The 24,145-nt window shown below is 56.4% G+C and overlaps 6 protein-coding genes across 6 annotated transcripts; 1 reads left to right on the top strand and 5 right to left on the bottom strand.

The window, feature by feature from the left end:
* Positions 1-2,182: 2,182 nt before the first annotated feature.
* On the top strand, positions 2,183-4,128 carry GMORB2_7646 (uncharacterized protein; the record flags this gene model as incomplete). Its single annotated transcript, XM_035469611.1, has 2 exons — positions 2,183-2,239; positions 2,362-4,128. 2 exons carry the CDS (start codon positions 2,183-2,185, stop codon positions 4,126-4,128), a joined length of 1,824 nt encoding a protein of 607 aa, XP_035320705.1.
* Positions 4,129-4,782: 654 nt separating this feature from the next.
* On the bottom strand, positions 4,783-5,868 carry GMORB2_7645 (N4-(beta-N-acetylglucosaminyl)-L-asparaginase; the record flags this gene model as incomplete). The annotated part of the gene is made up of 2 exons (XM_035469610.1): positions 4,783-5,218; positions 5,348-5,868. 2 exons carry the CDS (start codon positions 5,866-5,868, stop codon positions 4,783-4,785), a joined length of 957 nt encoding a protein of 318 aa, XP_035320704.1.
* A 2,965-nt stretch (positions 5,869-8,833) lies between these two features.
* On the bottom strand, positions 8,834-9,685 carry GMORB2_7644 (aquaglyceroporin related protein, other eukaryote; the record flags this gene model as incomplete). Its single annotated transcript, XM_035469609.1, has 1 exon — positions 8,834-9,685. One exon carries the CDS (start codon positions 9,683-9,685, stop codon positions 8,834-8,836), a length of 852 nt encoding a protein of 283 aa, XP_035320703.1.
* A 1,983-nt stretch (positions 9,686-11,668) lies between these two features.
* GMORB2_7643 (Acyltransferase family) lies at positions 11,669-13,315 on the bottom strand (the record flags this gene model as incomplete). Its single annotated transcript, XM_035469608.1, has 1 exon — positions 11,669-13,315. The coding sequence occupies one exon, from the start codon at positions 13,313-13,315 to the stop codon at positions 11,669-11,671; it is 1,647 nt and encodes a 548-aa protein (XP_035320702.1).
* Positions 13,316-15,921: 2,606 nt separating this feature from the next.
* GMORB2_7642 (Protein of unknown function (DUF2985)) lies at positions 15,922-18,644 on the bottom strand (the record flags this gene model as incomplete). The annotated part of the gene is made up of 2 exons (XM_035469607.1): positions 15,922-17,522; positions 17,627-18,644. 2 exons carry the CDS (start codon positions 18,642-18,644, stop codon positions 15,922-15,924), a joined length of 2,619 nt encoding a protein of 872 aa, XP_035320701.1.
* Positions 18,645-20,776: 2,132 nt separating this feature from the next.
* Positions 20,777-22,866, bottom strand: GMORB2_7641 (concentrative nucleoside transporter, CNT family; the record flags this gene model as incomplete). Its single annotated transcript, XM_035469606.1, has 2 exons — positions 20,777-21,070; positions 21,241-22,866. 2 exons carry the CDS (start codon positions 22,864-22,866, stop codon positions 20,777-20,779), a joined length of 1,920 nt encoding a protein of 639 aa, XP_035320700.1.
* Positions 22,867-24,145: the final 1,279 nt, after the last annotated feature.

Raw genomic sequence — 24,145 nt, 5'->3', positions numbered from 1 at the left:
GGACACGTGGGCGGTCTTGCCAAAGGCCCGGCCTTTACCTGTGGGATAGAAAGCGAAATGATACAGCAATAAATTAATAAAATGATAAAATGATAAAAGGAAATAGAATAAAAGCCTGGGACTTGGATATGCTCGTACCTGTACCCGACCACGCTCGTGATCATTGGGTGGGTCTACAACGACGAAGCAAACGAGAAAAAAAAAAAAAACGGTCATTAATTCCTAGCCTCTCTATCAACATGTTATATCGTACGGAAAATTTCGTCTTCTGGATCGAGGCCAGGGGGGGGGGGGGGGGGGGGGGTCCCCTCACATAACGGGGGGGGGGGGGGGGGGGGGGGGGGGGGGGGGGGGGGGGTTCTCCATCTAGATACTCAGGGCCCAGGGGTCTGCCAGCTGGTGGTGGGATAATGGGGATGAACTGGCTCCCCGATGCATGATGGTATATAACACTCGCGTGCCACCGCATCAACGTGCCCTGAGCAGCAGTCGTCACTCACACTTACGAGCAGTACGTTGGCAGCTGAACAGTTGTCCAAGGCCAACGCCAACTGCCGCCAAGCTGAGACTGGAAAGTATCAGCCACGACGGGTACAGCGTCTCAGCCACACAATACGAAAGCAGGTCGCACGTCTCCGAGCAATGAAAGCTGCACATTGACGCCACAAGCCACAGGCCACAAGCCACAAGCCACTTGGGCGGCTACGGCCCGTATCCGTCGTCCATCCTGACTGGTCTATACCTGTAATATTGATCACGCACGATACGACGTTAGTAGTATCAGGGAAGACGGTACTTGTAAACATGTACGACCACTACTTGTGACTATACAGGTACTCTGCGGATGGCACCAATGTGTTCTCTCCCTTTCCCCCCCCCCCCCCCGTTCCTTCCCGTCATCTCGGGCATCAACCTGTCTCGTGGATCATCAGATATCAAGGCGGGGAGGGCGGATACGTACACCAACGTCGTATGTACCTTGCTCCATCTGCGCGCCTGACGCGAAGCTGTCCAACCGTCATCAGGCTTTCCTGCTTGGCTGCGCGTCCCAAGAGGCCAAGACGCGACAAAACTCTTTGGGGAGGGGGGGGATGTGATTAATAAGAATCCCAAGCGCCGGGGGGTGGGCGCGAGGAGAGACCAAAGATACCGATGCCCAATCCCCAATCGGTTTGAGTCAGCCACTCTTTCCTTACCAACGCAGAAAACAGAAAATGGAAAAGAAAAGAGGGAAAAAGAAAAAAAAGAAAAAAATAAATAAGGAGAGAGAAAGAGCGGGATAGAGTACCATGTTTGGAAAATGGTTGGAAATGGACTGACACGTAAATAAGGAGGGCATCTCCCACCCCCCCCCCCCCCCCCCCCCCCACGTCGTCGTCATCCGAGAAGTCGTCTCCTTCGACTGGCTCAGTCACTGTGACCGACCGTCTGATCTTGCTCGCTGTCCCGCCGGCCCTTTTAGGACTCCATCCTCTCAGCTCAACCAGGGGCTACACTCCCCCCCTTCTCTCTCTTTTGTCAGACCCCTCCCCAGCTTTCTTTTCCCCTTCTTTTGTTGTTATTATTTATACCAAGGAATTCCAAGGAAAAGTCGGCTGAAAGTCGGTCAACTTGTGTTTCCCCCCCCCCCCCCCCCCCCCCCCCCCCCCCCGTCCCCCCCCCCCCCCCCCCCCCCCCCTCTGCCCCGCCTATTCTACTCCATATACTCGTGCCCACCACAAGAGCTACGAGTTGCCACCGAAAATACTACGACGGAGTTACCACCGGTAACTAGTACCACTACCGCAGGTAGTGAATACTGCTGCAGTGCTCCGGAAGAGAGAAAGAAGAAGAGCAATTAATAAGAAGAAGAAAGGGTACGGAGGAGTATCACCGAGCAAGTCATTGCTACGGTTACTACGAGTAACCATCATTGCTCCGTACTCTGTTCCTCCTCTTGCTCCGAGCGTTACGAGTACACACTGCACACGCAGCAGTACAAACAGCCTGTCCGGGATTAACCTGAAATCGATACAGACCCTCACCGCCCGTCGTCAGAAGGAGCCGAAACTCGCAGCCTTTCCACGAGAGAGACCTTTTAAAGCAGAAGTCAACCAGCCCGCTTGTTCTTCTCTTCTGCTTTCCGCCTCACAGGGGAACGACTCAGTTCTTTCCCATCTCTCTCTTCTCTGCATCGCCCATTATGCCGCTCGAACAGACTGTCACCATTGTCAACAACTCGGGCAAGATCATCAGCACCGTACGTTAACTCCCCTTCTCTCCCCCACTCTCGCCTTGGGAGATGGAAAAACAGCCCCAACCCGGGCCAGTAACGATCGATGCACGGTAGAATTACGAGCTGACAGACAACTCCTCGACCAGGGTAAACAACTACTCAACATCTTCAAGGAAGCCAAGGGAGCCTACCAGGAGAAGAAGGCACAGGTCAAGACGGAAAAGGCCCAGCTCCAGCGAGCCCGCACCTTTGAGTCGTACGCCCCCGCTCATTCTCACCATCCCCGCGACCAGTACGCCGACTACTACGAGGCGTACGACGACTACGACGAGAAGGACGACTACTTCTCCCCCAACCCTCACCACCGTCATGGCCCTTCTCGCAGCCGCTCCGTCCACGAGGCCGGCCCGCCCCCCCGGTCGTCGCGGAGGTCGGCCGCCGGGTCTGTGAGCGGTAGCGCCGTGTCTCGCCCGAGGCGCCACCACTCGACCAGGGAACACCGGGGCGCCAGGTCTGCACGCCCTGCCCTGACCGAGAACAACCTGAAGACGCTGAGCGAGGTGTCGAGCACGGCTCCCTCGCAGAGGGCGCCCGCGATGTCGGCCGGCGGCGGCGGCGGCGCCTCGGCCTACCACCGCAGCCCGTACGCCGAGACGCAGTACGACGCCCGCAACTACGCCGTGGCGGAGCGCTACCCTTCCAACTTCTACGTGGGTCGGCGGTCGTCCGTGGGTGACGCCCACGGCCACCCGGAGAGCGCGTACCGCAGCCCGCCGTCGACGCCCGAGAGCGACCGCCAGGGCCGCCGCAAGTCGATCGACATGAACCTGGCCTACGGCGACGTGCCGCCCGACCTGGAGGACCGCATCGAGCTGGACCCCGACCGCCAGGAGGAGGCCAAGGAGAAGGAGGCGCGCGACCTGGTCAACAAGGTGGAGACGATCCTAGACGAGGTCCAATGCGTGCGCCACTCGGCCAACCACACCATCACGCACCTGCAGAAGAACCCGGACAGCGCGGCGGCCGTGGCGCTCACGCTGGCCGAGCTGTCGAGCATCGTGACCAAGATGTCGCCTGCCTTCCTGAGCGTGCTCAAGAGCAGCTCGCCCGCCGTCTTCGGCCTGCTGGCCTCGCCGCAGTTCCTGATCGGCACGGCCGCCGTTGCCGGCGTCACCGTCGTCATGTTTGGCGGCTGGAAGATCTTCAAGAAGGTCCAGGAGGCCCAGGCCGCCCGCCAGGCCCTGGCCTACGAGTCCAGGCCCGCCCTGCCCATGAGCCCCTCGTCGGAGTACCCGGGCCACCAGGAGCCCGCGTACGACTACGGCCCGACGCCCACGAGGAGGGGCGCCCCGACCGCCTACAGCGACGGCGTGGACGAGGCCCTCGTCTTCCAGAAGGAGGAGATGGAAGTGGGCGGCGACGTCCTGGACGACGACCTCAGCGCCATCGACTCGTGGAGGCGCGGCATCATCCCCGATTTCGGCGAGGCCGAGAGCGCAGACATGGAGCTCATCACCCCCCAGGCCGAGCGCGCCCGCCTCAAGGCCATCAGGAGGGAGAAGGGCTACGACAAGGACGACGACTTCGACGCCAAGTCCCGCTACACTGCCAAGACGTCCCGCACCGCCAAGACGGGCAAGACGTCCAGCAAGCCGACCTCGGCCTCCAAGCCCAAGGCCTCCTCCTCCTCCAAGACGGAGAAGAAGAGCGGCGGGAGCAGCAAGGTCGGCGCGGGTGGCGGGAAGTCCAAGGTCCCCACCAAGTCTCCCTTCCGCGCCATCGAGGACGGCCGGAACCAGAAGGATGATGCATTCAACATGGTCATCAGGCCAAAGGGCGAGAGGCAGAGCAACATGCTCAAGGCGCTGTTCAAGAACCAAAAGGACAAGGAGAAGGACTTTGTCCGCGTCTAGCCTCGGCCCTTGCTCTTCGTCCCTTCTTCTTCTTCTGGCCTTTCTTGGCCCTTGCTCTCCCTCTCTTCTTTCCTGCTTTCTCCTTTCTTATTCAGGGCGGTCATTTTTCTTTTTGGGCCTTGTCACCCCTCTCCCCACTTCAGAAACAAAGAAACAAGATATAAATGGAGGATTTGAAATACGATTGATGGCGTTGATGGCTGGTCTTTTTCTTCGACATTTTCTTTGATCGTTTGATCGCTGGGCAACATTTGTTTGGAGTTTTATCTTGTCTCATCTTGCCGATTTTGACTTGAAATATATCGGCATCCTGCTTTTCTTTTCTATTCTGGCTTTTTCTTCTTCTTTTTCTGCTTCTCATCTAGGATTACTATCAGTGAGTTTGATCAAGCAATAGCACTTACAATGAACCATTTCATGCATGCAAATATGCAAATACATTCCACTTTCCAAAGAACAAACAAGATCTAAGATTCATCACGTACTTGTGCTCTGGTAAAGCCAAGGAACCTATATGTATGGGGGGCGGGGGCGAACGTAGAAACGAGTATTAGAAAAGAAGGAAGAAGATATTTGAAAAAAAAAAAAAAAAGGGGGGGGGGGATAGAAAGAGAGAAGGGGAAGATGAGAGAAGAATGGAAGACAAGAGAGATCTCAGCTCAGAGGCTCGATGGTGACAACTTCGGTAGCATTCATATCGCCCCCTCGAAAAGCATACGTAAAGGTCCAGCCGCTCGCCGCGCCGCCGTGACGGCCACGGCTGTCCACGACGACGACGCCGCTCGCCAGGTCGGGATAGCGCCTCAGCATGCGGGCGACGACGTCCCGAGCCGACTCGGTGGGGTCCATGCCGCGCCTGAGGTTCTCGACGGCCTGGTAGCAGGGGAGGAAGCGCATCATGACGTCCCCGTCACCGGTGGCGCCGCACCCGCCCACCTCTCCGTCGACGTAGGACCCCGAGCCGGGGATGGGCCCGTCACCGACGCGGCCGGGGACCTTGTGGGACGCGCCGTTGGTGGTGGTCCCCGCCGCCATGGAGCCGCCGAGGTCGATTGTGATCTGGGAGATTGTGTCGTGCGAGGCCTGTGGTCTGCTCATCGTCTGCTGTCCCAGGGACAGGGAGGACGTGGTAGAGTATGAAGAAGAAGAAGAAGATGATGATGATGATGAAGATGAGGTGAGAGGGGAGGAGTTATTCAGAGCGGTATATGGACCGCACGAAGAATGGGAATCCGGGACGACGTCGACGCGGTAATTCGGCTGACACCTGTCCCTGACCTTCCAGTCAGCACACTGGGCTGCGGACTCGGCAGTAGTAAGGTTCTCCTGGACGAAGCCGTTCTGGACGGCAAAGGCCGTGGCCTGGTCCCCAGCCAGCATGGTGTGGTCGGTGTGGTCGAGGACGAGGCGGGCGACGGCGACGGCGTCGCGGATGCGCCGAAGAGACGCCACGCTGCCCGTGTTGAGCGTCGTGCCGTCCATCAGCATGGCGTCCAGCGTCGTCTCGCACGACTCGTCCGGGGACCCGCCGTAGCCGACCGTGCCGTCGCACCGGTTGCGCTCGCACGCCGCGCAGCCGGCCTGCGCTGCGTCCAGGGCCGACGACCCCGACGTCAGGCGCGCGTACGCCTCGTCCGTCGCCACCGTGAAGGCCCCACCCCACGTGTTGACTGCCAGGGGGACGAGGGCTGCCCATGCTGCGCTTGGAAGGGCAGAGCTCAGGATAGAGATTGGTCGCATTGCTGGAGATGTGGTCTGTTTTGTTGTTGTTTTCTCTTACACTTTTTTTGAAGGGTTTTCCTGCGTGTTTGTGAGAGAGTTGTGAAGGATAGGGGCCAAGGATTTCGATCGAGACAGTGTGTCATATATGATGACGTTGGATTATGAAAAAGAGAGATGCGTGCTTTTTCTGACTTGCACAAGTTTTATCAGGCCTATACATGTTAAAGAGCGTATGAGATATCGACAGAATAACGCATTCAATAGTGCAAAGGTGGAACAAGTAAGGCAAGAATCAAATTGTACTCATACACTCCGACACAACTTATCACGGTGAGACTTCATTCGATGTCGGTACAGGGTATGCGACTCAAAACACATACTACCCGCACACAACACAACACTGTTGGAACAAGCAGATGAGTAATCCCCGGAAGAGGTTATTCCGGTGCCGAGCAGCGTTGTTCCCATAGAAAAGGCCATCTTTATAGTCACTATTCCTTATATAGATCAATTAAGAATCAATAAAGAGGGTTGATATAACCGCTATTTTGTGCTATTATTCTATCAATTGAATGATATAACTATACGGATAAACCTCCTGCCGATCCGTCAATCTAGAACTGCTAAGTGACCGGTATTATTCCGCCGCAGAAGTCTGACAGACACAACTGTCATGCCTCACTACCAAAGTGCAGCAGGAGGTGAGGCGAATGATAATCCCATCTCATATCCGGAAGGCTTTTGGTCTGATATCCGGTCGAAGTGGAGACCCGCTCCTCTCGCGAGTCCGTGCAAGTCTGAATACCAGAACATGCGTAGCTGATGAATCAATCTGGTGAGAATGGTTGATACAAGCTTTCAGGTTTGCTATCCATTAGGATTAGACATGACACCATGAAATGATCTCAGCATCTTGACCATGATACATGTCTACATGACCGAAAAAAAAAGAAGAAATTCCCCACGATTGCCCTAGTGGTCTAACCGAGTCCAAGTATGAGTTGAACGAACCCCAGGATCTCAGATTCCCTTCAGACCCTTTCATGTTGTCGCTAGAAACCCAGCGGTGGGCAGAGGTTGCAGAATCTTCGATCTCAGTACGGCTTTCCCAATAGGCCCCGAGGAGGAGGAATCGCTTTGTATTGATGTGGGACGCAGACTGATAGTTGATGGAAGCATTGGCGACATCGAACCTTCTTGGCGCAGTGTCCCATGCGCTGACCGAGAGAGGGATATCGTCAGTCATGGCGAAAGCTGTACAGGTACCATGAAAGGGCAGTAGAGGGGAAGCGAGAGATGTGAGCCGGAGAGAGAACAAGATGGCAAGAGGAATCGAGAGCAATAGAGGAAAGATCAACATAGATAGAAAAAGAAAAGAAGAGAAGGCAGGAACGTAAAAGATGGTGAAATCAGGGAAAAGGAGTAGACGGAATTGTATAGAATTGCTGTGGCCAAAGAAACTGAAGTGTGTTGATGTGCGTCCCAAGGGGAAGGTGAAGACGAACCCGGAAAGGAAAAGGCGAATCGTCGTTAACAATGGCAGCTAGCGTCTGCTTTTATGTTCCTACGCTATGCGACGTTTCCGTACTACCACGTACGTATAATGAGCTCATGTCCCCTCCGTTCATCTTCCTCTTCTCCTCTCCTCCTTCGGGGGGTTGTCAATCTCAGAGGCATCTAGTCAATCTGGAAAGGCGCTTACGATGCAGAAGAGCGATTCGCCAACTTGCAGCTGGACGCATGTGATACGGGGCATGGCAAGGCCGAGATGTGAAGAACAATGACGCAACCACAGTCCGAATACCATAGACGCACCCCCGCCGCTGTGAATATGCTGTTCTCGCGGGATATTTCAGAATTCACGGGCGGTTAAGTGACTGACAATAGGGCTGGACGTCATGAAACAAACGGTGCGGATCCAACGCCGGCATAAGAGCCCGGGCGGGAGACGAGAAGTTGTACGGAGATACGCAGATACGCATTACACAGTTCACATGCACTATCCGTTCCTCAACAAATCCTGACATGATTCCGATGCCCCTCCCTCCCTCTCCCACATCCTTACGGTCCCCGGGTATGGAAGGACTCGGGGAACGGCCGCGGACGCTGAATGCCATCATCTCGTATTGAGAGTATATAGATGCATCTAGGAGATACATCTGGTGCATTTGCTTCCAATTCTGATAGCCTGCTACTCTGCAATGCGTCGCCCCTTGAAGAAGAAAACAGAAGAAAGAAACACCACCTTCCCCGAAGCTCATCTGCAATGGATCTTCCGTGCCGCGGGCCACGGTCGTCGGCTCCGGCAGCCTGACGAGCTGGTAGGGCGGGCTGTGGTGGGCGCCTTGCGCCATGACCAGGCGGGAAGTAGGCCGCCAGCGCCCCCCACGGAGTCGATACACACCGGGCTCGAGCTCGAGCTCTTCACCATCACGCCCGTCGCCATCCAGTCGGGCTACTTCCGCTAGCCAGTTCCTCGCGAAGGGCACCCGGGGTCGAGGCCGAGGCCCACCTGTCTACCTACGACGACCCCGGCAACGGCCACGGACTGCTGGGTCGCTTCTCGTGACGAGTGCACCGGCATGCATGCTGGACCTCCTCAAGTAGTGGAAGGGTTGTCGTCGCTCCACAGCACCAGCTATCCCGAGGGTCAGTAATCTGTGCAAGCTCGAAGTTGGCGAATGCGTCTTTTATATTCGAGCGAGTATAACGTCTATTCGTCTAGCTTAGCGTGTTCTAAAAGGGAGATGACGAAACAGATAGAGATTCGATAGGAAATGAAAAAGAAAAGGAGAAAAAAAGAGAAAAAAAGCCCATCCGAGAGCAGAAAAAAAAAAGATGTCGTGATGCGTAGCCCAGTGGTTTCCGCAGGTGAAACCGCTTCCCCCTCCTCTTCATCTCTGAAATGCCGAACCCAGGCGTAGATTACGGGGTCAAGGGTCAGAGACGGTAAGGAGGCCATCCGGACATGGCAAGGCGGTGACTAGACCTCGTCCCCGAGGGCGATGTCGCCCCCCTTACCAGGAAGGTTGAAGGGCGAGTCCCTGCCGACGTAGATGAAGGCATCGTACAGGCAGGCGCCGACGAGGCCTCCGACGATGGCGGCCCCCCAGGGCGCCCAGATCCAGTAGAAGCAGTCGTGGGTCCAGACCTGGGACCCGTAGCCGACGATGGAGAGGGCGATGCGGGGGCCGGTGTCCCGGGCGCCGTTCATGGCGTAGCCGGTGTTGACGCCGAGGGCGGAGCCGATGGCCAGCAGGGCGAGGAACATGCAGAAGGGCTGGGTGCCCTTTGGCGGGGCCAGGTTGCTCCTGTCGGCGAGGGCGAAGACGAGGGCGACGAGGACGGCCGAGGCCAGCGCCTCGGTGTAGAAGGCGCCCGCGTAGGAGAGGTGGCGGGCCGGCAGGGTGAAGAAGAAGCCGGCGGTGGCGTGGTCGCCCAGGACGGTCCGGCCGCCGCCGCCGCCCTCGTACTCGGCGATGGCGGAGGCGTAGTTGGCGTAGACGGCCAGGGCGCCCAGGGCGGCCCCGAGAACTTGGCTGATGACGAAGGTCGGCACCTTGCGGACCGGGAAGCCGCGCAGCATCGTCAGCGCCAGCGTCACGGTCGGGTTGCAGTGCCCGCCCGACACGCCGCCGGCCATCCACCCCGACAGCGCCACCCCGGCCGCCCACGTCAGCCGGCACTGCAGGAAGTTGCCGGCGTTCTGGCGTACGTCACCGGAGTGGTAGTTCAGACGGACCTCGCACTCGACGCCGGCGCCGAACAGGAGGATGAGGAAGGTTCCCCAGAATTCGCTACACATGGTCTCTCGGTCAGCACCGTCGCCGCACATTACGACATATCAGGATCTATACATGTATATATTATGAAAGGATAGGATGAATGACAAAGTGAAAAGGGGGGGGGGGGGGTGGAAGATGATGGAAATCAAAGGAGAAGAAGAGAAGAGGAAGAAGGGGGGAAGAATAAGGAAGGAAAAAGAGGAGGAGAAGAAAGAGGAGGAGAGAAAGGAGAAGAAAGGAGCTCACGCAAACTCTTCCCTCCAAGAATGTCGTATCTGTGCCCAAGTATTGGGAGGCTCGTCGGAGAGAGCCCAGTTAGGCTTATGAAGACGCGTCTCGAGGTTGGGCGCCACGGGAGCGGCAGGTAGGACGGGTTCCGTGTCGCCGTGCTGAGGGTGCACCTCGCTCAGGGATGCCCGACGCATGTGGGAGAAGCGCTGCCGAAAGGAGCTTGGACGACGTTGAGACTGGTCAGGTTGGGATCGAGTCTGCTGCTGTCCGAGGAGCGGTTGTGCCTCCATTGTTTCTTTATTTTTTCTTCTTTTTCGGCACTGATCTTTAGCAGTATTATCTGAAGAGGATAGATGAAAAGAAGAAGGAGAGAAAGAAGGAGGAGGAGGAGGGAGAGGGGGTTTGAACCTCCAGATAAGAGAGAGAGAGAAAAGAGGAGGAGAATGAGGAGGAGGAGGAGGAAAAGAAGGTGAATCCCCTCCGATGATCTAGGAGGGCGGGTCTTGATGATGGTGATCAACTATCAATTACCTACTACGAGTAGACGCTGGGAGCTGAGGGTAGCGCGCCATGTATTCACATCATTTGTTATATATTATTATACATTATATATCATTATCTATTATTATTCTACTGCTCCGTATACGCAGCACTATGTGTTATTCTGTATGGTCCGTGGATCATGGTCAGAAAAGAAAAAGAAAGAAGAAAAACGGTCTCCACCATTGAAATCACCGCAACGTCCAATGCAGAAACCCAACATCTCCCACGTCCCACCCGTTTGCATCATCATCCTTGCCTCGTCCAGCCTTCGGTCGCCAACCTCCAACCTCCCTTTGGGTCCTTTTGGGTCGTTCGTCATACCTGCCTGCCTCATCGTGGCTGAAATTCTCCTCACATAGTCTCACGCTGGGCTCCCAAGTAATACAATGATTGATTGCTAGTACCGTTATCGACTCTCTATTACAAGAGAAGGGACGCCGTACGAGTAGCACTGAGTAATGATGATGCTGAGTACATATTACGGAGTATATATCACTGCGTAGTTACAAGATTGCATCTTCCGATCGACAATCGCGGTGGGTCAAGAGTCGTGGTCAGCTGGATTTGGGGGGGGGGGAGATGATGGAATATTACCTCACCATGGGGGAGGGGGGAACGGGTGAGTTGATGATATCATCACGGTGCAATGTTGGGGGGGTTGATTGTGAGACAATTCTCATACGAGAAGAGTAACACGTTCTAGTACGCGAAAAGAATTTTTTTTAAGAAAGAAAAAAATTAATGAAAAGAATGAAGATAAAGAGAGAGAAGAGAGAGAGGGTTGATAGCATCAAAACCAACATGTACACGCACGTACACTCATCCAACAAATCTCATCAACAATCGAGGCAGAGAGCAAATACATTGAATTTTTATCCTAATTCCATCATGTAAATTCTCTTCTACCCTCAAGTCCCAAGTCTGATATAAAGCAACCTCAAGAAACGCCGCCGTCCAGTCCAATCAACAAACTTGCGACAAAGCGAAAGCAAAAAAAAAAAAAAACAAACAAAAAACTCCGACATCCAGGACTTGAAGACCAAACATACCACTCCGCCCCTCTCCCCCCCCCCCCCCCCCCCCCCCCCCCCCCCCCCCCCCCCCCCCCCCCCAAAAAAAAAAAAAGCAAGGATATATATAATACTACTCTACACACTTTTCCGTCTTTTTCCACTTCCTACACACTGAGGGAAAGAAGAAGAGAGAAAAAAAAAGATGGGGAGAGTGGATGGATAAGATGACGAAAAAAAGTCACATCATCAATCCTCGAGCAGGAACCTCTCGACCCTGCGACCGACACCCATGCTCCACGTGTCGACATGCCTATACCAGATATTCGACACGTACAGCGCGAGGCTGAGCAGGACGGTCCATCCGATGGCAAAGCCGACGGGCTGGCCGAACAGGTCGAAGAGTCGAGGCATGACCCAGAAGCCCAGCGAGTGCAGGATGGGGCCGTGGACCAGGTAGAACGAGAAGCTGATGCGGCCGAGATGCTGCGGCACGGGGGACTCGAGGAACCTGCACAGGACGGGCTCGTGCAGGATGCAGCGGAGGAGCAGGACGGCGCCCACGGACTGGTAGTACATCCACCCCGATATCGGCATGTAGTATCTGGGCATCCAGGCGGCCAGCATCCTGAAGCCGGGCGTGTACTCCGCCGACGAGTCCGGGTAGGAGAGGAGGTGGAGGGCCAGGATGGTGAGGGCCCATCGGACGGCCGAGGCGCGGCGGCGGCGCTGCTTCTGGTCGCGGCCGCCCAGCCAGGACGACGACGACGACGACGACGCGTGCGGCGACGGGGACTCGGACTGGAGGAGACGGTAGTGGCCGGCTCGGGCGCCGGCGCGGATGTCGTACTCGGACATGGCCATGGCGCCCATGAAGGCGGCGACGTCCCAGCGGCCAAAGTGCAGGCTGTAGGCGGCGACGCCGCAGGCCAGGCCGAGACGCCACCTCGGCCTGACGGCGGCCGTGGCGAGGAGGAAGATGTACAGCACCAGCGAGGCGCGGAACTCCATGGGGATCGTGAAGGTGTGGGGGTCGTAGCGGGTGTGGTAGTGGCCGAAGTTGAAGGGGTTGACCCACTCGGTGTAGACGCGGGTGAAGTTCTGCACGGCGTAGGTGGCGTTGTCGTGGATGAGCGGGTGCTCCTCCCACATGCCGCCCAGCTGGACGAGCTTGAACTCGGTGCAGTTGGTGACGTTGGAGCCGGTGATGCGCATCGGCACCGGCCCGGCGTAGGGCACGTCGTGCTGGTAAGCGTAGACGCCGGCCGAGACGTAGCTCTGCAGGGCGTAGGTGCCGAGCCCGCGCGTGAGGTTGGACATCTTGGCGATCTGGCCGTCGGCCGGGTTGACGAGGCCGTCGTAGACGCTGGCCGGGCCGAAGAGCTGCGACGTCGTGTTGATGCAGATGCGGCTGTCGCCGTCCCACCCGGTCAGGTTGTACAGGTAGTCCGGGCTGCCGAGGTCGAGGTAGTCGGCTATGCCGCCGGCGCCGCGGACGGCCGGGATGCCGCGCGGGCAGCGGGCACGGGCGCCGGCCAGCTTGAGCTCGGACACGGTGCCGTTGATGTAGACCGAGTCGGGCCCCTTGTAGATGTCCGTCTCCGACCTGAAGGCGCCCATCTGCGCCAGGACGGCGACGAGGAGCATGCTCACCGTCGGCGGTATGTACAGCCGGAAGGCGCGGCGGAGGGCGGCCGAGGCCAGCGACCGGTAGGCCGCGTCGATGCGCCGCTCGTGGATGGCCCGCAGGATGTGCCGGCACACGACGTAGCCCGAGATGGCGAAGAAGATGGCCACCATCGGCCGACCCCGGTGGAGGAGGCAGACGATGGGCAGGGAGCCCCACGACTCGTAGGGCTCGAGGGACCCGGGCGGGGCGGCCCCGTGGCCCAGCATGATGAACGGCGTCCACGGCCAGAGGAAGTGGTAGTTGAAGACGAGGAGGCAGGCGATGCCGCGCAGGCCGTCTAGGCATCGGATCTTGTCTCGGGGGTTCGATGTCGAGGATTGCGACGTTGGCGGCGGCGGCGGCGGCGGCGACGACGACGACGCTAGGTACGACGGCGACGGAGACGACGACGGCTCGTCCCTGCTCTTCTCCTGGCGCGGGCCGCCGTCGCTGCCTGGCTCGTGCAGCGGCAGCATCTGCATGTCGGACCTGTCCTGAGGCGCCATGGCTTGGGAGGGAAGGGAGCGGACGAGGGCTGGTCGGTCGTATTTCTCAGCCCTCTTGTGTGTCTGTACGTATGTATGTAATGTATGCGTGTGTGTGTGTGTGTATGTGTGCGTGTGTGTGTGGTTTTTTTCGTGTTCTTCAATGTCGTCTTTCGTCGTCGGATGTGATTGGAACTGATCGGAGGGGGGGTTGAGGATTGGGTGAAGACGGAAGAGGTAGAGAGAGAGAGAGAGAAGGAGTGAGGATGAAGGGAGCCTGGAGGTTGAAAGTGCCAAGGTGTGCTGCTGTAGCTCTGCACTATTACGACAAGGTACGGACGGGTACGAGCAGAGAGAGAGAGAGAGAGAGAGAGGGTGAGAGATGGGTCCCACTCTCCCCCCTTGCTCATACTCGTACATCCCATCCCATGCATACCTACCATGGATCGTGGACGGTCCATGGCTAGACTGGTTGGAGTACGATTAATTACGTCGTGGCTCTGGGCAGCGCGTAATTAGAGGGTAAAACACTTGACGGTATCCCGTACTGCCGTCGCATACATGTACTCATAGGGAATCTGTACAGTTGACATGGACGATGACCCTGATTGACGGTAGACATCCATCACGAGCGTTTCCGTATGTGCACTCTGGTGCAAGAATCATGATCTGACGCTTCATGATCTCGTACTCGGTACACTCTCTTTCCCATCGAAACCGACCTGTTGCAACCGACCTGTTGTATACACCATAATGGTGTTGCCTGTAATAGAATAAAAATAAAAATGTTGCATGTACTTACTATCCGTACTCGGTATTCCTTGAATCCGGTCACCTCAGGCATCAAAGTTTGTCATCGTATGACTTGCATGTACTCCGTAATTGCTCCGTATTGATGATATTCCATATTGATATTCCGTATTGATATTCCGTTATTGATACTCCGTATTGATATTCCGTTATTGATACTCCGTATTGATACTCCGGTATTACTCCTATCATCATCATCATCATCATCATTGCAGCGTATCCAGCACCACCGCCCCCTTTTTGGGGCCCTCATTTCGTAGAGCGCCCGAATCCCGTAAAACGCCGCCAGATCGCCGTCCTGCATCTTGTTTTACTTTCAACCCCGTTATCGAACAACGTCAACAAGCAGCAGTGACCTTTTTTTTTCTTCTTCTTCAAAATACTCTGTGATACGGGGAACGATAACTGGACCTGACGTATAGACGCGTCGTAAGCCTCCACGTCAGAATTCGTTCAACCGTCACAGCCACTCTCCCCCATCTGACGTCCCATCAGCCAGCACATGCTCGTAGTAGTTGGTCGGCCTGCACAGTGACATTGTACCAGCCAGCCACTACCGGTCAGTTAACCGGCTGGACCGTCCAACGCCCCTCCCCTCTCGCCCGGCAGTTGGAGTCCCGTCCGTTAGAGGTGAACCGGTAGATCCATGGCACCGTATGTCTTCATCAACCACCTCGTCCTGCTCTTCTGTAGGGTACCCAACCGGGAGAGCCCCTCCCTCTGACTGCGGAGGACCATCCACTCAATCATCCGTCATGTCGTGTCATCGCCAATCTGTCTCTATTGAATCCTACATGTAGGCCATCTATCCGTATCCGTATCCTATATCAATTCCATACACACACACACTCACACACACATATCATATATATATATGTGCAGCTTGAAGAATCTCTCCGGGGGCCCTGCCGGGGGCCCTTCTCGCTCCGCTCGCCCTTACCGATAGTGAAGCTCCGCTTCGCTCTATTAGAGTAGAACCCCCTCAGCCCTATATCTGAATGTTGCATACGAAGACAAGATACTGCTGTATACTTCCACATATACATATTATATATATATATATATGAGTAACATGAAGAATCCTTCTGGGGGCCTGCCGGGGGGGGGGGGGGCCTTTCTCGAGAAAAGATTCCTGATCCTAGATGAGAGAATCCCTACCGACCATTCTCCTCTATCTACGCCCGTAGAGAGAGAAAAAAGAAGTAAGATAGATAGAGAAGATGAGTGATTGATGCTCTCTAAGAGGAGATAATTATTCTTTTCTTTTCGCTGTATTGGTATCCATAACGGTAACAGAAAAAAAAAGTTACCCTAAGAAAAAAAGAGGAAGGGAGAGAAGGGAAAGGAGAGGAGGGGAAGAAGAAGAAGAAAAGAGAACAAAAAGTAAGACGAATTGTTCGGACTGTAAAATGCAAATTAAAAAGAAAAAAGATTTGTATATACATGGATATGTATATAAAACTCTCGACGGAAAAAGAAGAGAGAAGAAAAAAAGAGAAGAAGAGAAGAGACGGACGGACGGACAGACAGATGGTCGATTATTCCTTCTTGAAAAGTTTATGCAGCCTCCCTCCCTTCTTCTCGTTCTCCATAAATGACTCGCCCGTCTTGTCAACCTTGGTGGAGTTGGTCTGGCTGCCGCCTCCGTCGCCGCCGGTCCTCTTGTTCTCCATCTCCTTGATGGCGTCCGACGTGAGCTCCTGCCTGTCCATCAGCATCCACACGTCCTTCTTGCGCGTGCGCTTGTCGCCCAGGCTGATGATGACGCCCGCCGTGATGTTGCACGTGATGGAGAGGCACAGGATCACCGTCGTCACCGCCATCGGCCGCGTGTGGTAGTCTATGCCCCACGTGCACGCCCCCAGAGAGATCTGCAGGCACGAGTGGCAGTCCAGGAGCAGGACGATGGCCACCAGGTACTTGATCGGAAAGGCGTAGTGCGTCTCCGTCTCGTGCGGCTTGTAGAAGCTGTGCGACTTGGCCAGCTTCTTCTGGTGGTGGTACAGCTTCTTCTGCTGCGCGTACGTGAGCGACGTGTTCTCGTACGCCTCCAGCCCGCACTTTGTGTCGTTCGCGTCCACCACGTTGTCGTGCATCATGTGCGAGTTGTGCGCGGGGATGCTGTCTGCGCTGCTGTTGCTGGGGCTCGCGTCTTGTCGCTGCTGGTCCGGCCGTGGAGGGTCGGATCGGCCTTGCAGGGTGTTCGCCGCCGGCAGTATCTCCGTCCCGCTGCCGCTGCCGCTGCCGCTGCTGGCGTTGCCCCGATCCTCTTGCCGCTGCTGCTGCTGCTGCTGCTGCTGCTGCCCTTCCTGCTGCTCCAGATCATCTGCGACGCTACGTTTCCGGAGCCGCGACGGCTCCCGCTGCGCGCCCTTCTTGACGAGCCTGGCGTACCGCACGATGAAGATCATGTGGTACGTGTCGACCGCTCTGAAGGGTGCGAGGCCGTCGCCCATGATGGCGAACAGGGCCACCAGGACGCTGTCGATGATGTGGATGGTGTAGACCTGCTTGTCCCCGACGTAGATCCAACCGATGAGGAACAGGACCCATGCCAGGCCGAACAGCGTGATGAGCGTCGCGTACAGCGTGACGAAGAAGCCCAGCGGCCGTCGCACGTACTGGCCAAACCCCTTCATGGTGCGCTTGAACTTGGCACGCCGTGAGTGCATCATGTGCCGCACGTGGTCGTCCAGCTCCGACTTCTCCTCGGCCGTCCAGCCGTCGAGCGTCACGCCGTGCGGGAGCGCGGCGTAGTGCGAGTCCGTCAGGTGGGACGTGATGGTGCTGGACCGGTACAGGCGCGGGCGTAGCTCGGTCTGCGTCGCGTCGCCGCCGCACGTGTCGGCCGCCTCGCCGTCTCCCTCCTCCGTCAGCTCGGGAAGAGGCTCGACGATCGATGCTGCTCTCGAGGGGGGCGGTGGAGTCTGCTGCTGCTGCTGCTGCTGGCGGTGCTGTGGTTCCTGCTGCTGTTGCTGCTGCTGCTGCTGCTGCTGCTGCTGCTGCACCTTCTGCATCTGTGCAAAGCTGTGCTCGGAGAGGGTATACGTCGGTCGACGGTTGATCCATTTACCCAGGTCCGGCACGAACAGGGAGTTTTGGAGATTGGTCAGAGTTGATAGAGTCTGAACCTCGGGGTCTACATCTCAGTCAGTATCTTGTTCCCCCTTATCGCCTTTGCCTCCTTCCTTCCCAGCTCTCCCTCTCCCTTTCATCTGACCGGGGGGGGCAAGCGAGACGTACCAACGGTGTCGAGATAATCCACCAGCCTCTCATCATACGTGTCGTCGCCTGGCCCGGTGAAGGGCCTGACCGGCTCTCCCGACCACCTCTCCCTAGAACTCCTATCGGGATCCTGAACCTGGCCCTGCGCGCTCGTCGACAGCGCCCTAGGCCGGAAGAGCCTGCTCCAGGTCCTCATGTTCTGAAGCCTCCCGCCGGGCCCTCCCTCGGCAGCGTCCTCGTCATCCGTCTGTCCGTCACCGCTCAGCCTGATGGCCGGAGGTGCGCCCGGCTGGCCCTGCTGCGGCTGCGCACCCCCCCACCTAGGCATGCCCAGCTCCTCGGCGGTAGGCCGGTTCCCCTCCTCGGTGAGACGGGGCATGGCCGTGGGCGGTGCCCGCCTTGGTGTCTGGCGCGACTTGGGGGCATCCTGCGACGCCGTGCGCGTCCTCTCAGGCTGGGACAGGCTCCTCCCCCTGCCGACGACGGGATCGGCGCCGAGGCCGGAAGGCGAGGATGCGCCGGCGGTGGTGAGATTGTCCGAACTTGCCGCCCCGGTGGCGGTCTTCGGCGCGAGAGACGACGAGCCGCGTCTCCGGATGCGAATGGTCGGCTGCCGAATGGATTCGCCGGGGAAGAAGTTGGCGGCAGCACCGCCGTTGTTGCTCGAGTTGGAAGATACGATGCTGCCGGTGCGGACCCTGCTCCTGGGCGGCTGCGGACGCGTCGTCTGGGTCCGCGATGTCTGGGATCGGATAGCGGCCGAGGGGGTAGGATCCAGGGGCGGGAAGTACTCGGTCCCGCTGTCGACGTCCTCCGACAGGGGAGTCGATAGGTTCGGTGGACTCGCGGTTGCTGAACCTGGGCCTGGGCCTGTGCCTGCGCCGCCTGCCGCTACCTCGTCCAGACTGGCACTCTGGATTCCGCCGCCGCCGCCGCCGCCGTTGTTGTCGTTGTTGTCGCCGGCAGAAGCAGATGCTGGTCGAGAGCCATCTCTGGCTCCACTGAGGGGCGATGGCGACCTCCCCCTATTGTCCATGATGGGTTCCTGTTCTTCTTCTCTGTATATGTCCAGACAAGAGATGAAGAGAATAATAGACGCGAGAAGAATCAAGGAGGGAGACGTGAGGCTGAAACGTCGTCGGGTATGGGACGACGAAGAGTGGACGAGAGAGGAAGAAAATAAGAGAAGGAGAGAATGAAAAAAAAAAGAAAAAGAAAAAAAAAGAAAAAAAAAGGGAAGGGAAACGCTGGCGAGAGAGAGGAGAGAGAGAGGGAGGGAGAGAGAGAGAGAGAGAGAGAAAAAAAGAGGGGAAAATTGGGTCGGATGGATAATAGACTATAATAGCAGCTGGGGGTTATGTCATGCACGCTACGGCGCCACATGCTACAGTAGCAGGTATCACCATACCGGAACGAGACGGGCGCTATAGGGCAGACGAGCACGCTGGACCGTGGTGGAGAGGGTCGAAAAGAAAATTAACGACGACTGCCGCCTCGCTGTACTCCGTACAAGGGTCCGAGGTCTTGTTCTAGCCCCAGTGTCCCAATGTTACTTCGTATTATTAGGCGCAGTAATGATAATGGCAATGAATACTTGATAGGTTAAGAACGCCAATGGTCTTCAAACGGGAAAGGTGAAGAAAAGAAGAAAAAAAAAAAGAAAGAAAGAAAAAGAAAAGAAAGGAGAAGAGAGGAGAAGAGAGGAGAAGCTTGTTTTGGTTGGGTTCCGATCAGCCCACCTGTGTCCCCATCTTCTTCTCTTTGATGATCATCAAGGCACGGTATTCTTATTTTATTACTCCGTACTGTAGCTGCAATCTGTACGGCAACGCCCGCCTTGCTGTCAACTGCGCAAATCCTACTCCGGGCGTGACGTCAATGCATCCATAGCAACCTACGTACGATACGTGCGAGCAATGATATGTTACTATTCTATTCCGGCACGAGCACAGGTCGCAGGCAGTCAACACTGCGTGCGTATACATATAGATCCTGCACGCCCCCGGTCGTCTGGATATCGTCGTGGAGCGTACGCTCTCCTCTCTCTTCACCTGCAATACATGATGATTCGTCCTCGTACTCTGCGCGGCCTGCCTTCTCCGTGGCTGACTTGACTACCTCTCGAATCTTGATCGTACTATTACTGGTAGATACCCGCACTCGGCGCTCGGTGCTCCGAATGACCGGCTGCTTCCACCAAGTCCGGGCCTCCCGAATACATTAAGTGCTCCCACTTGTTCCTGTCTCCCCCCCCCCCCGACACGGTTTATCACTATTACGATATACGACTTTGTATATTAATATGGCGTATTACGGAGCATTATTTTTTTTATTACTCGTACTCCGTACATGTGTAGACACCCAATCAACCGCACCGCACCCACCCCGTACCTCACTGCCGACCGAGACTAGATACGTGATGTTTCACGGCTGTTGTTGTTTTTTTCAAACTTTAAAACCAACTATATAAGTGCCCTGCACAGCTTCTATGCCCTATTATTATTGTCTGCAGCCTGCAGCCTATCCGGGCATGTCCGACCAGTCGTGCCACCCTTTGCTACGGCCTGACTTGTATTCGATCCTAGTAATCTGTACCGCTACCGCTACCGCTACCGCTACTACTTATTACTACGGTCAACTCTAACCGCCTTCAGCCCCGGTATCTTCGGAACTCTGGAACTCTCTTACCCTGTCATCTGGCCGCCCCCCTTGTCCCTTGTCACTCTGTCTCGTCTACTCCGTATTCGTAATAATAGCCGCCCCCACGCTTTACGCACGAGTCTGCCAAGTAATATATTACTCCATAGCTTATTACATTAGATCTAGACCTTTACCCGCCTCAACATCCGGAACACCTCCTCGCAACGCTGGCAGTGAGTGGGTATCATGCTATTATTATTTTTTCAAAGTATCTGTAGTAACCTTCCATCTGTTCCTGCATCATCAGTAGTCTCTTTTTCGTTACTGGGTTCGCTTGTCTTCTCTTTCTTCATATATACATACACACACACACACACACACACACACATATATATATATATACACATATATATATATATATTGTCTTCTTCTTTCTTCTTCGGTCGGCTTCTTTCTCTTCTCCATATTTCCTCTCTCCTCTCTCTGTAGCGTTTCTTTCGTCGTGTTTCATTCTCTCGCCTCCTCCCCTCAAGACGACACAGAAGTACTGGTAAAAGACGACACTTCATCACTGATGACCAGTCCAGCCACGTTGGCCGACGTGAGGGTCGACATGACGCCGGTAGCCAGGGCCGAGACGACGAGCCTCGAAACGTCGCCGCTGCGCGAGGGAGCCAGCTGACCCAGGATGCCGATCTGGATACCCAGGGAGCCGATGTTTCCGAAGCCGCAGACGGCGTAGGTGGCGATGAGCTGGGATCGGGGTGACATGTTGGAGTATTCCGGGTCGGTGGCGAGGAGCGTGAAGGCGCTGTATTCGTTCTGGAGGGCATGTTCATCAGTTCGACGTCGGGGGCACAGGAGACGGTCTCACACATCGAGGCAGAGAGGGCATGGAGGGCTCCGGACAGGGAGCGTCCCGTGAACGCCGGGTTGGGGAGGAGACTGGCCGTCTCCTCCCCCCCCCGATAGGGTAGATAGCGGATACGTACCGTGACAACCTTCTCGGCGATCAGGCGAGACACCTTGAGCAGATCCTGGTTCCGGGGAACGCCCAGCAGGAAGGCGATGGGATAGAACATGTATCCAAAGATGGTCTGGAGGGTGAGCTTCGGGTCGTTGATGTCCAGGTAGCGTCCCCACCAGGTGAGCAAGCCGTTGACGAGACCGACGGCTGCGAGGATGCAGAGGATCGAGGCGATGATGGTCCCGGCTATCCTGATACCCAGGACGGCACCGCCGGCGAAGGCGTGCAGGGCATTCTCGGCCTTGTGCTCGTCGTCGTCGGGTATGACTACGCGGCCGGCCGTCAGGGTCTCCTCCGTCTCAGGGTAGCGCAGCTTGGACATGGCGATGGAGGCGGGGATGGACATGATGCACGACGACACCAGGGCCTGGGCGTTGAGGCCGAGGTTGATGTATCCGATGAGGACGGAGCCCGAGATGGTGGCGAAGCCGCAGGTCAGGATCTGATGGATCTCGGCCTTGGTCATGTGGGCGACAAAGGGACGGACCAGCATGGCCGACTCGCCCTGGCCGATGAAGGGGGTGGCAGCGGCGACGACGGCCTCGGCGCCCGAGACGCCCAGAGCCCAGAAGACAAAGGTGGCAAACTTGACGATGAACCACTGCAGGAAGCCGATGAAGTAGAGGACCTGGACGAGGGAGATGAAGAAGATGATGGCGGGGATGACGCTGAAGAAGAACATGGGCAGGGCGGCAACGTCCTCGTTGGTGAGGAAGGTGACGCCGTCCTTGGCGAAGCCTAGCAGGTCCTCGGCGCGGTCGGCGATGAACTTGAAGATGTCGTAGCCGACCTTGGTGCGCAGGACGAAGAGGCCGATGATGTACTGGGTCAGCATGCCGCCCCAGACGGTGCGGAAGTTGACCTGGCGACGGTGGCGGCTGGTGGCCCAGAAGAAGAAGATGATGAAGGACATGCCGAACAGGCTGACGGCGCGGTTCTCGCGCGTGTTGTCGGCGTCCTCCTTGGTGACGAAGGAGCCGACGATCATGACGGCGGCGGTGAGCAGACCGCCGGCCAGGGAGCGGAATTTGGCGGGGATGACATCGTAGATGCGCACGGCCGTGTTGGACCAGACGAAGAGGATGACCTGGGTGACGTAGCGGATGGGGACGTAGAAGAAGAGCAGGCGGAGCTGGATGGCCAGCCAGAGCAGGAAGGGGACGACCCAGTTCTTGTCGTTGCGGTGGAGGATGAGGCTGGCTATCCACCAGCCGGTGAAGAGGCCGAAGATGAGAAAGTGGATGATGGGCCGACGGTGGCGGTAGACGGCCCCCGCCACGCCCTTCTTGTAGAAGGGCAGAGGGACGGATTCCTGCGAGGCCTCGCGGCTCTGGATCGCGCCGCCAGCCTCGGCCTTGGCAGCGTCGTCGTAGGCGCCAGCCTTTTCCGACAATGCGGGCGAGTGGTCCCCGACATGGTGATGCTGGGTGGGCACGTTGGACGGGTCGACGGTGGTGCCGGTGGTGTAGACAACGTCTCCCTCGGGGGCCTGAGCACTGGGAGCGTGGTTGTGGTGGTGGTGGGTGTGTTGGTGGGCAGGGTCCAACGCAGGGTCCGAGTGCGGGACCTTGTTATCGAGGCTGTCGGCCATGTCGGCGGCGATTGGATGCCGTAAGAGTTGGCGGCCTCGAGGAAGGCGTCTTGACGGTCGTCGAGAACGAAGTTGCTCGGCAAGCTTCTGTTCTTCTTCTTCCAGCTCAACTCGACCTTTCTTTCCCCTGCTTTGCGTGCAGAGAGAAAAGGATGAGGGAGAGAGGGAGAGAGAGAGAGAATAATAGAAAAAGGAAGGAGAAGAAGAAAAGGTCAACGGTCTTGCAGCGCGCACGCACAGATAAGAGACGTGGGGCCCTTGTTCTTTTTTCCGGGTTTTTTTTTTTTTACCCTTCTCTCCGTTCGCCAAGAAAAAAAAAGGTATATACTCCGTAGTCGTAATAGCGTCGGGACTTGGGAGGGCGCACGAGTAGTCGAGCCACGGAGCGGGGGAGGAGGGAGTCGAGACTTGTAATAAATATCAATACTAGTCGTAGATTCTACTCGTAGACACTATTCACCGACACTACTCGTGAACTACCAGTAGTACCAGTATGAAAGTCGCCTGACTTTCGTCGCAATCACCTGTCGCGTGAGCGTGAGGGAGAGAGGGTCTGTTCTAGCAGAGACGTTCCAGGGACGAGATCTGGAGAGTCCCCAGGGAGAGAGTCAAGAGAGGGAATTCTAGGGCGAGAGCCTAGAGATGTAAGGAACAAGAGCAGGATGGAGGAGAAACAGACGGAAACAAGAAACAGAGTCAAACGGCAAGAGCAAGATCAAGAACGCGACCGAGGTGGGGAGAGAAGGAGCAGAGGCGGGATCTCCTTCCGTTTATAAAGTCTACGCACTGATAAGCACCGTCGCTTCAACCCCAGAATCGCACTACGAGTACGATATCACGACTAGCTCGTACTACGTATACTACTACTGCTATCACTACTACTACTACTACTACTACTACTACTACTACTACTACTACTACTACTACTACGACGACGACGACGACGACGACGACGTACCCCGTATCATTGGCAAGAACGGATTGCTGGGATGCAATTGACCACCCGCTCCAGTGGCTCGTTCGTGATGTATATCTATCCTTCCCTCCCTTACAAAGGAGACGAATGAGGGTGAGGACGGGGAGAGGAGAGTTCCCACTGGTTTCCATTGGCATCGCGGAGTCCACAACCAAAGAAGGGTTAGCGGCAAGACCGAGACCAGAGAGAGTCAAGGGCCTTTTCTTTTCTCTCTGTGTTTTTTTTTTTTTTTTTTTTTTTTTTTTTTTTTTGGGGTGGGCTGCTCCTATCGACACTGTGAATCAGATCTAATCCATATCTTGT

Source organism: Geosmithia morbida (genome assembly GCF_012550715.1).
Source record: "Geosmithia morbida isolate 1262 chromosome Unknown scaffold_9, whole genome shotgun sequence".
In the NCBI taxonomy this organism is placed as follows: domain Eukaryota; kingdom Fungi; phylum Ascomycota; class Sordariomycetes; order Hypocreales; family Bionectriaceae; genus Geosmithia; species Geosmithia morbida.
This window is presented reverse-complemented; position numbering and strand designations above follow the sequence as displayed.